This window comes from Carassius carassius, chromosome 12 (genome assembly GCF_963082965.1).
Source record: "Carassius carassius chromosome 12, fCarCar2.1, whole genome shotgun sequence".
Classification (NCBI taxonomy): domain Eukaryota; kingdom Metazoa; phylum Chordata; class Actinopteri; order Cypriniformes; family Cyprinidae; genus Carassius; species Carassius carassius.
Window position 1 is genome coordinate 12122690 of NC_081766.1, and position 14065 is coordinate 12136754.

Sequence of the window (14065 nt, forward strand, 5' to 3'; positions counted from 1 at the left end):
ATATATATATATATATATATATATATATATATATATATATATATATATATATAAATATATATTTGAATTACTATTTGACCTTTTTTAATTTTTTTAATTGTGTGTTACTGATTTTATTTTCAAACAGATTGCATCTTTGCTAGGTTTTAATGAAAGTTCTGTGCATGTTCATCTCATAAAGCACTCATCAAGGACTGTTTTCCATAATGCAACACCTGTGCTACATTTCCTCCCTGTGCCCCATCCCACCATGCCATCATTAGCTCAATCATGTCTGCCTTTAGTCTTAAGGCCTTCAGAGTTTGTCAAGGTCACAGGTTAATGCTGTAAAAGAACAGATAATAGCTAGAGAAGTGTCAGTGGCCTGGACTGACTTTTATTACCATCTTTTCCTGAACCAGAACCCACTGCTATAATTACAAATATATTGCCATATGTATGTATTGAACAGCTTGTAAATGAAGATGAATCAGAGGTATTAGAACAGAACATTAAAACTCTTTTTGCTGGATTTCTGAGACTATGGTTGCCAGACTGCATGGATGTTAAAATATACCCTCTTGATGTGTAAGAAGTGATGGTCAAATGCTGAAATTCAGGCCTTTTAGCATTAAAGTGCATGTATTTAATAGTTCAGGGTTGACCAGTATTTTTTTAAGTACAAATGTCTGATTACCAGCTAATTTATTAATTGATTGTTATATTTATACTTTTCTTTGTATTATCACTGCCATTTTATAACAGTAATAAGCTATTTAAGGCTTTATTGATTTGGAACAATATCTGAACATTTTTCAGCAGAATTTGGTATAACAGTGGTTGGAAGTTTGGGCTTATTTTTTATTGCGCACATCTGTTTTAATCAATTTCGTTTCAATGATGCATATCACCAACATTTAGCATCATTTCCCTCAAAGAGACCAAACGAAAAGCAGATTTGCTTGCTTAGCTGGACATAAAAATGTAAATGAGAATGCTTGTTTTTGCTCTCTGTTTGTGATCATTTAACATGACCCCACAGAAATTGCAGTGGTCTGTTCAGGCAGTACACCAGATGTTAAACTTGGGTCATGTAATCCATGTGAGATTTCTCGGGTTATCCTTTAAAAATGTTGCTTCACTTTACAAAAAAAGAAAATATAAGGTTGCCAAAGTGTTTGGAAAGTGTGAATCACATAGCAAAGGTGTGAATTCAGCACACAAACAGTTAGAGCTTTAAAATCAATATTTCCTTTGCTTTAACTCTTCTTTCTGCCCCTTTTTTTCTAATAGAGGCAGTCTGACCTGTTATTCCAATGTTTCTTCTGTAGGCAGCAACCAATGAAGCTCATCTCCTGTCCAGTGAAAACAAAGCTAAGCAACATTCCCAGAGTTCAATTTGCTGTTACATCGGCGGTCTGTGAATTGGGGTTTGAGCCATGTTTGTTGACTGAGGGGATCTGTGTGGAGGGAACTGGGTTTGAGAGACTATGAGCTATGACTGAGACTATGGGCTTTTAAACTGTGAAACTGATGTGTTCTTAATTCACTTTGGTTTCAAGTGAACTTTAGAAAAAGGGAGAATTGTTGGTGTGGGAAGGAAAAAATCTATTACAAAATTGTATCTTGATAACTATTCTGCCAAAAGAGTTACTAGCTACAGTTGTTGTGACTGCTCTAAAACCATAATAAATTAATATTGGACATTTAAACACTCTCTGTCAGTTTGTCATTTATTTCTTGATGATAGTGCAGTGGTAAGTAATACATTACTGCCATTTATTTTGGGTATTGCAGTGTTTTAAGGGCTGCTGCTATGAAACTAGAAAATGAATCGGTCAATGTAATATATATTAATTATTTCATTGTATATAAAATTATAGGTTGTAGTGTTACAGTCCATATTTTTACATTTCAATAGGCTACTTAGCATGTCATAATCAGATTACTTTAAACATAAATAGCTTATATTATAACTCTTCTGATGATTTAAAAAAATTATAATTAGGTGCAAATAAAAATAAATATCAATAAAATGTAAATTAATAATAAATAATGAACAACATTTTGCAAAGCTTACGTGGTTAAATTATGCAAACAATAAAATACGAAAATGAAAGAATAATAAATAAAAAAATAAAAAAATAAAAAAACAGCCAATGCATAAACTCAAACAAAACGCGAGAAAAGGTGGCGGATTTATCTATCAAGATCATATATTACAAAATATTTTCCTCTAGACGCTTTTTTTATTTTACATTTTGCTACAAAAAAGACTATTGTTTACTCATGCATAAAACAAAACAAAAAATCAAAGCATATTTGTATAAAATAAAGAAAAACTGAAGAGACGCTTTCTCTTTCTGGTATAGTCACTAGAGGAACTGATTCTCTGCGGAACCAAAGTTACTGGTCCTGTTTTCCGTACGACCCATTTAGAAGTAGCGGTCTTATGACATAATCTCGAAATGTCTTGCCAGTTATTGTAGACTAAAATATTCTGAGGATTAGTTATTCGTATTATTTGTGTATAAGCGATTAGATTCTCTCGGTTTTAGCAGAAAGTGTTTGAAGATACCAAGTCTAGTGATAGAGTGATCCACATGAGCGTCTGTTACAGTGATAGATTTTCACGTGCACGGACTCAAATAACTTACTATAAACATTACAAACCATAAAAACTCGGATAAGCAATTCAGGTAAGCCGAGTGAGTGAGTGAGTGAGTGAGTGAGTGAGTGTGTATGTATGTGTGTTCCTAAACGTGTTTAACGTTAATAAATAATAGCGTCAGAGGCGGTTATGTTGACGTTGTGTAGATGATGTAATAAGAGTCCTGTCAGGAGTAATGTTATGAAAAGCTTGTTAAATCAATGAATATTCAACATGAGGTTGTGTCTGTCAGTCTAGCTCAGTGTTTTGTTATGAGAGCTGTTGTAGTTAGACTGAATATGTTGTTTGTTTTGTTCTGCAGGTGTTAGGGATGGAGCTGCAGGCGGTGCTGATGGCAGCAGGTGGAGGCTCCAGGATGATGGATCTCACCTATAACACCCCCAAACCTCTGCTACCTGTGGGCAACAGACCCCTCATCTGGTACCCCCTCAACCTGCTGGAGAGAGTGGGCTTTGAAGGTAAACGTACGGTCATATCGGTAAACAAAGTTCATTAAAAATGACATATTGTCCCATTGGAAAAGTTGTTTTTGTTTTTAGGTATTTAGCGTTAGTATACACTGATATAGAGAATTATCGGTAGATTTATGTCATTTTTGTTTACAAATTATATATATACAGTACAGACCAAAAGTTTGGAAACATTCCTATTTTTAATGTTTTTGAAAGAAGTTTCTTCTGCTCATCAAGCCTGCATTTATTTGATCAAAAATACAGAAAAAAAATGTAATATTGTGATATATTATTACAATTTAAAATAATTGTTTTTAAATTTATTATACTTTAAATTAACATTTACAAATTAACACTGAAGGCTGGCGTAATGATGCTGAAAATTCAGCTTTGCATCACAGGAATAAATTATTTTTTTTAAAGTATATTCAAATAAAAAACTAATATTTTAAGTTGTAATAATATTTCACAATATTACTGTTTTTTTCTGTATTTTTGATCAAATAAATGCAGGCTTGATGAGCAGAAGAAACTTCTTTCAAAAACATTAAAAAATAGTAATGTTTCCAAACGTTTGGTCTGTACTGTATATATATATATATATATATATATATATATATACACATATGTGTATATATAGAGAGAGAGAGAGAGACAGAGAGAATTTAATTCTTTTTTTATGTTTGTTGAGTGCAAATCGGAGTAAAATTGTCTTTTACTGTTAAGAAGACAAAGAAAATCCTTAATAATGAAAAGAAATATATATTATGAGCTATTGTACTTAATAAAGCAACATTTCTCATTTTAATTAAGCTTGATGTACTTATCTAATAATTTTTTTTATAAAATTAATAAAAACTGCATAAACATATACATTTTTTTTAAAACTACTAAAGATGACAAAATATTAAAAAAATATAAAAAGTCATTCAAAATATTATTAAAAACTGTAATAGTATCTCAATGATACTAATATAATACTGGTATAATACTGCAGTGTCTGACTATTAAAAGGCATTGTAATGCCTTTTATTATTATTTTGATTTCCTTTTTTTTACTTGAGCTTTTTTTATATAGATTTTGAGAAAGGTGCTATGCAAATAAAGCTTATTTTCTGTTATTTTTCACAATAATAACTATTATGACTGGTATATTGTAAAATATATATATGTTGCCTGCTTCTATTATATACTTATATGCTTGCATATAAGTATATAATAGAATGATGCTTACCCTCATTAAAAGTGATAATAAGGAAAGTAATTTATGCAGTAACAGTCTACCTTACAAATATCACTGAAAAATATGTCCTGAGAAATCTTTCTCTCTGACAGTCCTGGACTCTGTAAACAACAACACAAAACATTTGAGGGCAGACTCATGCTTTTACAGCCAATCCGAAACTCTGTCTGTGGGTTTGCTGACATCGGATTGGATGACACGTCTTTGGGGGGTGGGTTTTGGAGAGTAGGTGTGTGGTGGAAGTTAACAAAACGGCTGAAACTGCTTACAGCACATTTAAGCTGCAGGTGGTAATAATGTGCGCAGGCTGCTTAAATTGAACTAATAAAGTCCTTATTTCCTAAATAGGAAAGGTAGGGCCGTTTTTACAATAGACATACTATAATGGCATGGTTTCCATGTTAAAGCCACCCACAGAGACCAGCACCTATCTTGCTTCTCATTTTTAGTGTCAAGATTCTTTTTGTCAGGGAACAGGAGCTGAATAAAACTAACTAGACTTTACTGTTTTCATATTTTGACGGCATATTATGCTTTATAAGGCTGTACCTCATCAGTATGTGTGTGTATATATATATATATATGAATAGATATGAGGATGACTAATTTTCATAACTTTATACATTCAAATTGTAGAGGTGGATGTATTGTCTAGTTGACAGACTAGAGTGGTAAAAGACAGATGAAATAAAGCCAAGATATAATTACACAGAGTCAAATGCACCCCAGACAACTCTGTAATAAATCAACTGCAGTCTTGTACTTGAGGATAAATGGCAGAGTGCCTTAAGTTTTGGGCCAGATTTCCTCCACATAGCTTAGAAACAGGAGACCTTCAACAGGTCCTCCCTTAAAAACAGTTTTGGGCCAGCATAGCATCGAGATATATGCAATTTAATAGTGCTAGTAAGGAAAAAGTTACATTTTAATAATTTAAATCAATAGACTTTTTAGACCCGTTTATTTTTTGTTCAAAATGCAGTTTGTGCATTTAAAGATCACTTTTAATTTACAATTTGACTATTCTTAATTTACATTTTAAAGAACAAATTAAATAAAAAATAAACCACTTGTGAATGTCTTAATTTGTACATTTAAAAAGTGATTTATTTATTCACATTTTTATGTTTAAATTATTAAATCGATAACTTGTACTTCCTTTTAAGTGTCAGTCCTAATCCTAGGCTACATATATCTTTATTCATAGAATTGTATGATTTAATGAAAATGTTGGGAAAACCCCATCCATGCCTTAAAAAATTTAAATAAGGGAATTTTTTGTTGAAATAAATCCAAACTGTTAACTTAGAACCCTGTGTTCACTTCATTGCTTTAGCACATTTGAGAGCCAGTAGGGGACGTGTACCTTTTTGAGTTTTTTGTGTTTAATGCCTGCATGATAATTAAATGTTTATAGTTCACACCTAGCTGTATTGACTAACCATGCGATCCAGCAGCTATGGAGTTTGTGCGTCGGGCCCCTTGCCTGCCCAGAAGTACAGTATACACCTTTATGTGTGGCACAGTCTATCCTGTTAACAGCCGGAGTGCTAGCCAGCAAGACCCTGCAATTAGCTTTTACAACTCTTAGCACAAACTATGGTGAGTAAGCTGCTTTGTTAGAAAATGTTTATGCAGTAAAGCAGAGTTCTGGGACAAACATTCTCTAGTTGACTGAAATTGTCTCACTGGGCAGACAGCAAATAATTCACAAAGACTCGATTGAAGGTGTTTTGTCTAATATATTTTTACAAGTCTGAGGTATCACAGGTGAAGTGTGTGCTGCTGTGCTCAACCAATGGTGTAGTGAAACAAAACCATCCCAACCATTTCCCACAAAAACAAATTTATCTCTAAACTGTTATCACTTCCGTAATCTTCTAAATTACACTACCATTCAAAATCTTTGGGACAGTAAGATTTTATTCAGCAAGGATGCATTAAATTGATTTAAAGTGACAGTAAAGAAATTTATAATGTTAAAAAGATTTCTATTTAAAATAATAATCCTTTCTATTTACTTTCTAATAATCAAAGAATCCTGAAAAAAATGTATCACTGTTTCTACAAGAAATGTTAAGAATAATTTCTAAAAGTTTATGTGACCCTCATTGACTGCTGAGAATATTTATATTGAAAATATTTCTTCTTTTAAGTTGTAATAATATTTAGCCATTTTAATATTTTTATACAAAATAGTTTTTGATCAAATAAATGCACCCTTGGTGAGCACAAGGTATTTTGCTTTTGGTTAAATCCTTGTTTCATCTGAGTGTTATCATTATGTTTTTTTCCAGAGGTGATTGTCATCACCACTAAAGAGGTTCAGAAGGCCCTGAGCACTGATCAGCGCCTCAAGACAGATGTGAAGATGAGGTTGGATGTTGTATGTATTCAGGAGGAAGCTGACATGGGCACCGCAGATGCTCTTCGACACATACAGCAAAAGATCAAGGTTCGTCAAGTGTTCATATCATAGGATTATACTGAGTAGTAACCTTTCTTTCGTTGACATTTGGCACTTTCCAAAAAAAAAAAATCAAGACACCAAAAAGGGCCGAAATTGTCTATATTTGGACGGTCAAGAAGGCTAAGACCTCTTACTAGTTTTAAAGGGGGAGAAGATACACATTTAATTTGTTTAAAACAAGCTGCTTTTTATGCTCCTTTTTTTTTTTTTTTTTTACATTAATAATATTATGAAATAGAATATTTGCCCAGCATATCCAATTGTTATCACAACGAAAACATGGGATTTGTGACGCTAATGCTACCACATTAGTTACAGTTTACAGTAACATAAGACATGCTACAATGCAAAATTCTGAAATTATGAAGAATAAGCTTTGTGACTGATTTTTCTGAGTAATAGGATCAAAATCTTTTATTGGTCCTGAACCAACATTACTCTCAAAGAAATTATTCTTAACCACAACCCTAAACATAAATTGCATAAAATGAGAGGGAAATTATATAAAGCCCCCTACCCAAAGATCTGATTGGTTGGTAGGAAGGAACAACAATGTCGATCAAGGGATTTTTTTTTTTTTGGCAAAATCATGAACATTGTGAAGCTAATGCAGACATGTAGGTGTGACCAGGAAACATTGAAAGAGTAGAGAGTAAAATTGTTAAGGGAAACTTATTATATTATATTATTTATTATTATAAACTTATATATATTACTTAAATATATAAACTTATATATATTAGAATCTACTTCTAAAGGCTCTTTATTTGACGGCTCCAGGGCTTTTGTTAACAATACAGATCAAACTTCCATTCTTTTGTATTCCCGCTGATGGATAGTCGGCTCAACAGATGGATGGCACCAGAATCAAAAGTGCATTGTGGATGTTGAAGTTTTTGGCAAAAGGGAAAATCACACATAATATTTGCAGTCTTTTTTGTAGCCTGTAATGATGTAGGAACTGATTTGACATGTTAGGAGTGCTCTGTGATGAAGGAGGATCATAAAAGAGCTAGCAACACAATGATGTGATGAATTTTCTTCAATGTAAATCATTGTGCTCAGAGTTAACCACAGCATGGTGACTAAATGGAAGAAACAAAATAACAGCATGAGCATGCACATCCATGTAAGCATGAGCGTGTGGCCCAAAGTGTGTACAAGCCTGGCAAGTATACACAGCCTCACCTGTCTCCCATGTGAGCTGGCCTGGGGTCACTGACATGATGTGAGGGGCAAATCCTGTGAGCCACAGAGTGCCTCATTTCACCTGTTGAAAGTCCAGCGGCCAGAGACAAACACATGATGTCAGAACCCTTCCTCAACTCTTACTGGTGTTCATGGGGCTGCAGGACATGTGTAAGAGTTGTTGTGTAGATGGAATATGGCAGTAAGGAAACATCCTGGTTGACTTTTAGGGTCCCTGTTGGGTTTAAGGTAGTTTGAAACTAGTCAGAGAAACAGTATTTTTGTGTTCCTTGGTTGTGGTGTAATTGGGTGGTTTAAGATCTGGCCTAGAAACCAAAACGTTATAGGTTTAAATCCCACATGAGATGATCCGTAGCTTTCAGCATCGTATCCTTGAGCAAGACGCATGTGTTTTAATAAGTACAGTGGAGAATAAAAGTCTGAAACCATAATGAAAATCTGAGATTTCTGGGGGAAAACAAGTTTTTGGATTTTAAAACATTTTGAACAAAGAATCATTGATGCACATTTTCAGTATGAAAATAAAATTTTTATTTATAAATATTAAAATTCAGTATGAAAATTTGGTTCAGAAATTGTACTAAAAAAACAATACACTAGTTTGTAGCATCATAGTGTATTGTTTTTTTAATACAATTTCTGAACCAAATTTTCATACTGAATTTTAAATGAATAGAAGTGTATTAAATTAGAATAATACAAAATATAAATATAATCTATTTTTAATCTATTGGCTATTGCCTTTAACTTTTTCACCAGTTGCAAGCAGTTGCAAAACGTTAATTTGTTTCTTTCAAATAGGTCAAAATATTTTGATGCATTAGTGCATTTGTTCATGTGTATCATACCTTTGCACACAACACTTATGAAAGTGTAAAATCTCTGAGAGAGGGATGCCTTAAACATGTGCAAACGCTTATCACATGAGATTAACTGACAAAAAAATATCAATGCAGTGGAAAGGGAATGCTGAGGAGGAGAGCTTGCCGGAGCACGCTAACAGCACAAATGCGTTTATTTCTAATCCTAGAGAGAAATGAGAGATTAAAAGCATTGAGTTGCAGAGCCCTCCAGTGCACGAACAGCCCCACTACGTGTTGAGAGATGAGCGCTGGCAAAATCTCCGTTCATTGTACAGTCTAAACACATAGTCTATTCCCTCACTTCAGCAAACAACGCGGACATAATGGAAGCATCTGACGGAGTACTTGACTCTTAAAACTCTTTCATTAGCCTGTGTTTGAGTTCATACTGATGCATTGAGTAAATGTTTGTACAGAAACTGAATAATCTTGATGGTGTATAGCATTCTGCCGGCTTTTGTTAATAATAAGGCCCGAGTTCACAGGGATCAAGTCGTTCTGGATCAATTTGTGCTCTCATTTTTCCTGAAAAATGCACTTATAAAAAAAAAATGCACTTATCTTTGTTTGCACAGTTGCAAAGTTCTGTAGAACAATTAATCTGAATGGTAACTTTCTCTCTTTCTTTCTTGTATGTAATACATATACACACACACACACACACACACACAAACACACACACATATATATATATATATATATATATATATATATATGTATATATATATGTATATATGTATGTATGCTGCCTTATGATACATTTTTTTAATTAATTTTTTTCTCCACATCAATCTACACTCCATACACCATACTGATTAAGCAAAAACAGAATTTTCACAACTTCGCGAATTTATAAAAAATTTAGAACCTTTACAAGCTTTGCTCATCTGCATTTGACAGTTATCTACCATTCTTTCCCTGACCTCTACACCTCTTGAGCTCTGTCAGGTTGGACGGTGGCAGACGCACATTTTCAGGTTTCTCCAGAAATATTTGATTGGGTTCAAGCTCAGGCTGTGGCAGGGCCACTCAGGGACATTCACAGAGTTGTCTATAAGCCACTCTTACTGTGTGCTTAGGGTCACTGTCCTGTTGGAAGATGAACCTTCTGCCCAGTCTGAGGTTCTGAATGCTCTGGACTGGGTTTTCATTAAGGCTCTCTCAATATTTTGGTGCATTGAGCTTTTCTTCTACTCTGAGTCCCTCAGTCCACTGAAAGACAGTCCCACAGCATGAGTCTGCTCCCAGCACACTTTACTTTTGGGATGGTACTCTGCAGGTGATGAGCAGAGCAGGTTTCCTTCAAACATGATTTTTAGAATTAAGGTTCATCAGACCAGATAATCTTGTTTCTCAGAGTCTGAGGGTCCTTCAGGTGCTTTTTTCGTAAATTCCAAGCGTGTTTTCATGTGTCTTAACTGAAGGGAGGATTGAGTTCGGCCACACCGCCATATAGACTGGATACTCAGAGTTTTGTTTGTCCTTGTCTTGTCCTTCTTTCTCCTATCTCAAAATATGATCATTGAGCTACTACCATCAGGTTCTTGGTCACCACACTACCCAAAGCCCTTCTCCATCAGTTGCTGAGTTTGGCCAGGAGGCCAGCTCTAGGAAGAGTCCTGTTTGTCTCAAACTCCTTCCATTAAGGGTAACAGAGACTATGAAGCAGATTTTTTTTTTTTATTCTTCCACAGATGTGTGGCTTGACGTAAACCTGTTTCTGAGCTGTAGAGGCAGTTCTTTTTACCTCAGGGATTGGTTTTTGTTCTGATATGCATTATCCTCTGTTAGACATTTTAAGATGTGTGTGCCATCCCAAATCATACCCGTTCAATTGAAATTGCCACAGGTTAACTTCACTTGAAATGTAGTAACATCTACAAGCAAAATTAGCTAAATTACAACTGTCCCAGATAATTTTTTATTTTTTTTACAATCCAGAAAACGAAAGGGTATGAAAACATTCGCAAGGCACTATATGTGTGTGTGTGTGTGTGTGTGTGTGTGTGTGTGTGTATATATATATATATATATATATATATATATATATATATATATATATATATATATATATATATATATATATATATATATATATATATATATATATATATATATATATATATATAGGCAAGGCAAGTTTATATGGCACATTTCATACACAATGGTAATTCTTTTAAGTGCTTTAAATTATACATTTACTTCATATGAGCTTAGTGTTGAATTAACACAAAATAAACAAACAAAAAAAAGTTCTGGCTACCCCACTGATTCTTACTCATGAAACCCAGAACATTTTTGTTTTAACCCACTTCAAATTGAACATTTTGAAAAGTAAATGTGTATTGTTTTCCAATGTAACCTAACACAGTCATGACAGGCCAATTGTGAGTGAGTTAGAATGTCTGTAGTGACAAATTATTGTGAGACACATTTCTACTTCCCTTCCTTTTTATTCCCTCTTATCCTGTCTTCCTCTCCACCCTCATTTTCCTCTCTCTTCCTCTGCTCTCCTCTTGGGTGGTCTCACCTGGCTGGCCCAGGGGGCAGCCAAGCAGAACTGGAAGTGTCTGTGGGTGGCCTGACCTCCCTGTGCCTCTCCTCCAGTGCAGCACAGCACCAAGGCCTACTGAAAGGCCCAGCGTCAGCGGCAGCAGCCTCAATGATCCAACAGCTGACACCCACTCCAGACCTTCTGAGGTTCTGTGACTAAGGCTGGCCGCTGATCCAGCCTTCCTACCCCCCTCCCCTCCCAGTGGCCAAGAGGGCACTGCCGTTGTCAGGCCTCAGGCATTTGGCCATTTGTCGGGTCCCCTCAAAAATAGTAATCCTAGCTATGAAATGTTAAGTGGTTAGAGCTGCAGCGACAGATCGATTTACTTGTGTGGTTTACAATGGGTGGGCTGGCATTGGTCGCATTTTTTATGTTTCATCAGCGTACATTCTTGGTTGACTGTGAAATCATGGTAAATGTTTGGATGTTATGTGTTCGTGTGTCTTCGCTCTGTGTTCCTTTTATGTACTCTGGGACTGGAGTACACATTTCAAGAATAAAAAAGAAATGTGGTCATTCACTCAACCTCATGTCATTCTAAACCAGTACGTCTTTCTTTTTTTTTTGTTACATACAAAAGATATTGTGAAAAATGTGTCTGCATTGTTTTGGACGCCACTCACTTTCAATATACAGTATGAGTAAAAACTGTATAAACATTCTTCAGAATATCTCTTTTTGTGTTTCATAAAAGAAAGTAAGTTTGAAAAATGAGTAATGAGAATTGCGAGTAAATTACTGAATTTTTACTGAATTTTCAACATATCCAATTCTGGAAGATGGATTTGGACTTTTTAGGGTCAACAAAATCTCATTTCAGTTGGGCAGGTGGTTTGTTCCCTTTTCTGCACACTTGCTGTTCTGCTGCTTTCAACTTTTGCTAGACTTGCATGAAATGTGTGCCTGCAGCAAAGAGGTATTTGCAGAATTCATGGCCATAAGCAACAAGTCAAAACAGACTTATGGCTCACAAACTGGAGACCCGGGGACCTCAGCAAACTTGCAAGGCACCTCAAGGTGAATAAATAAAAAATTGGGAAAGACCATGATTCTCATAGTATTGGAAAATCAGAATATATGAGGTATCCTAATTTTAAAAGTTTGGTTTGTAGACCTGGGAAAGTCATGTAAATTTAATAAAATTGACATTTTAATAATTTTTTTTTTCTGATTTTTTTATTTTTTATTTTATTTAGGGTAGTGGCCATGGCAACATTTCTCATTTTGATATAGTTTGATGAACTAAAATAACCAACTAAAATAAGTGCAAAAATAATAAAAACTTTTATAGATGTTTAAAAAAATAAAAAGGAATCATTAACATTCAAAAAAATGAAAATGAAACTAAAATTTCAAAACTAATTTGATATATTTATAACTAAAATAGTATCTCAATGATACTAAAATAACACTGGCTTGAGAACCACTGTGATAGACATTGCTGAAAGGCACAGCACCTTGGGTCTGATTACTTTAATTAAACACTGGCAACAGTATTATGATATGCTCAATATAAATAATTAGAATAAACAATTTTGCTGCCAGATAATGTAGTTCATTAGTCTAACTCTAGACAGTTTATCGTTAGCAAGCAATGTAGTAATTGAAGTAGATGGTGTGATCAGAAGTCTGTGTGTGTATCAGCTATTGTAAAACTGCTTTGAATATGGCATTGTGTTAATTTGAACCAATTTTTTTAATTCTTTGTTTATTTTATTATTATTTACATTCCATTTTGAACATTTTAAATAAGTTATTGTACAACCCGAATTCCGGAAAAGTTGGGACGTTTTTTAAATTTTAATAAAATGAAAACTAAAAGACTTTCAAATCACATGAGCCAATATTTTATTCACAATAGAACATAGATAACATAGCAAATGTTTAAACTGAGAAAGTTTACAATTTTATGCACAAAATGAGCTCATTTCAATTTTGATTTCTGCTACAGGTCTCAAAATAGTTGGGACGGGGCATGTTTACCATGGTGTAGCATCTCCTTTTCTTTTCAAAACAGTTTGAAGACGTCTGGGCATTGAGGCTATGAGTTGCTGGAGTTTTGCTGTTGGAATTTGGTCCCATTCTTGCCTTATATAGATTTCCAGCTGCTGAAGAGTTCGTGGTCGTCTTTGACGTATTTTTCGTTTAATGATGCGCCAAATGTTCTCTATAGGTGAAAGATCTGGACTGCAGGCAGGCCAGGTTAGCACCCGGACTCTTCTACGACGAAGCCATGCTGTTGTTATAGCTGCAGTATGTGGTTTTGCATTGTCCTGCTGAAATAAACAAGGCCTTCCCTGAAATAGACGTTGTTTGGAGGGAAGCATATGTTGCTCTAAAACCTTTATATACCTTTCAGCATTCACAGAGCCTTCCAAAACATGCAAGCTGCCCATACCGTATGCACTTATGCACCCCCATACCATCAGAGATGCTGGCTATTGAACTGAACGCTGATAACATGCTGGAAGGTCTCCCTCCTCTTTAGCCCGGAGGACAAGGCGTCCGTGATTTCCAACAAGAATGTCAAATTTGGACTCATCTGACCATAAAACACTATTCCACTTTGAAATAGTCCATTTTAAATGAGCCTTGGCCGACAGGACACGACACGACCTTTTTGC

The 14065-nt window shown here is 34.7% G+C and overlaps 1 protein-coding gene across 1 annotated transcript in view; it reads left to right on the top strand.

Annotated features, from left to right (window-relative positions):
* Window positions 1-2367: 2367 nt before the first annotated feature.
* Window positions 2368-14065, top strand: part of LOC132154804 (translation initiation factor eIF-2B subunit gamma-like) — a 37362-nt gene continuing 25664 nt past the window's right edge. Inside the window, exons 1-3 of the mRNA XM_059563473.1 lie at window positions 2368-2678; window positions 2952-3108; window positions 6643-6800. Of these exons, the coding sequence (XP_059419456.1) occupies window positions 2961-3108; window positions 6643-6800 (306 nt within the window). The 5' untranslated portion in view covers window positions 2368-2678; window positions 2952-2960. The remainder of the gene's footprint in view (window positions 2679-2951; window positions 3109-6642; window positions 6801-14065) is intronic.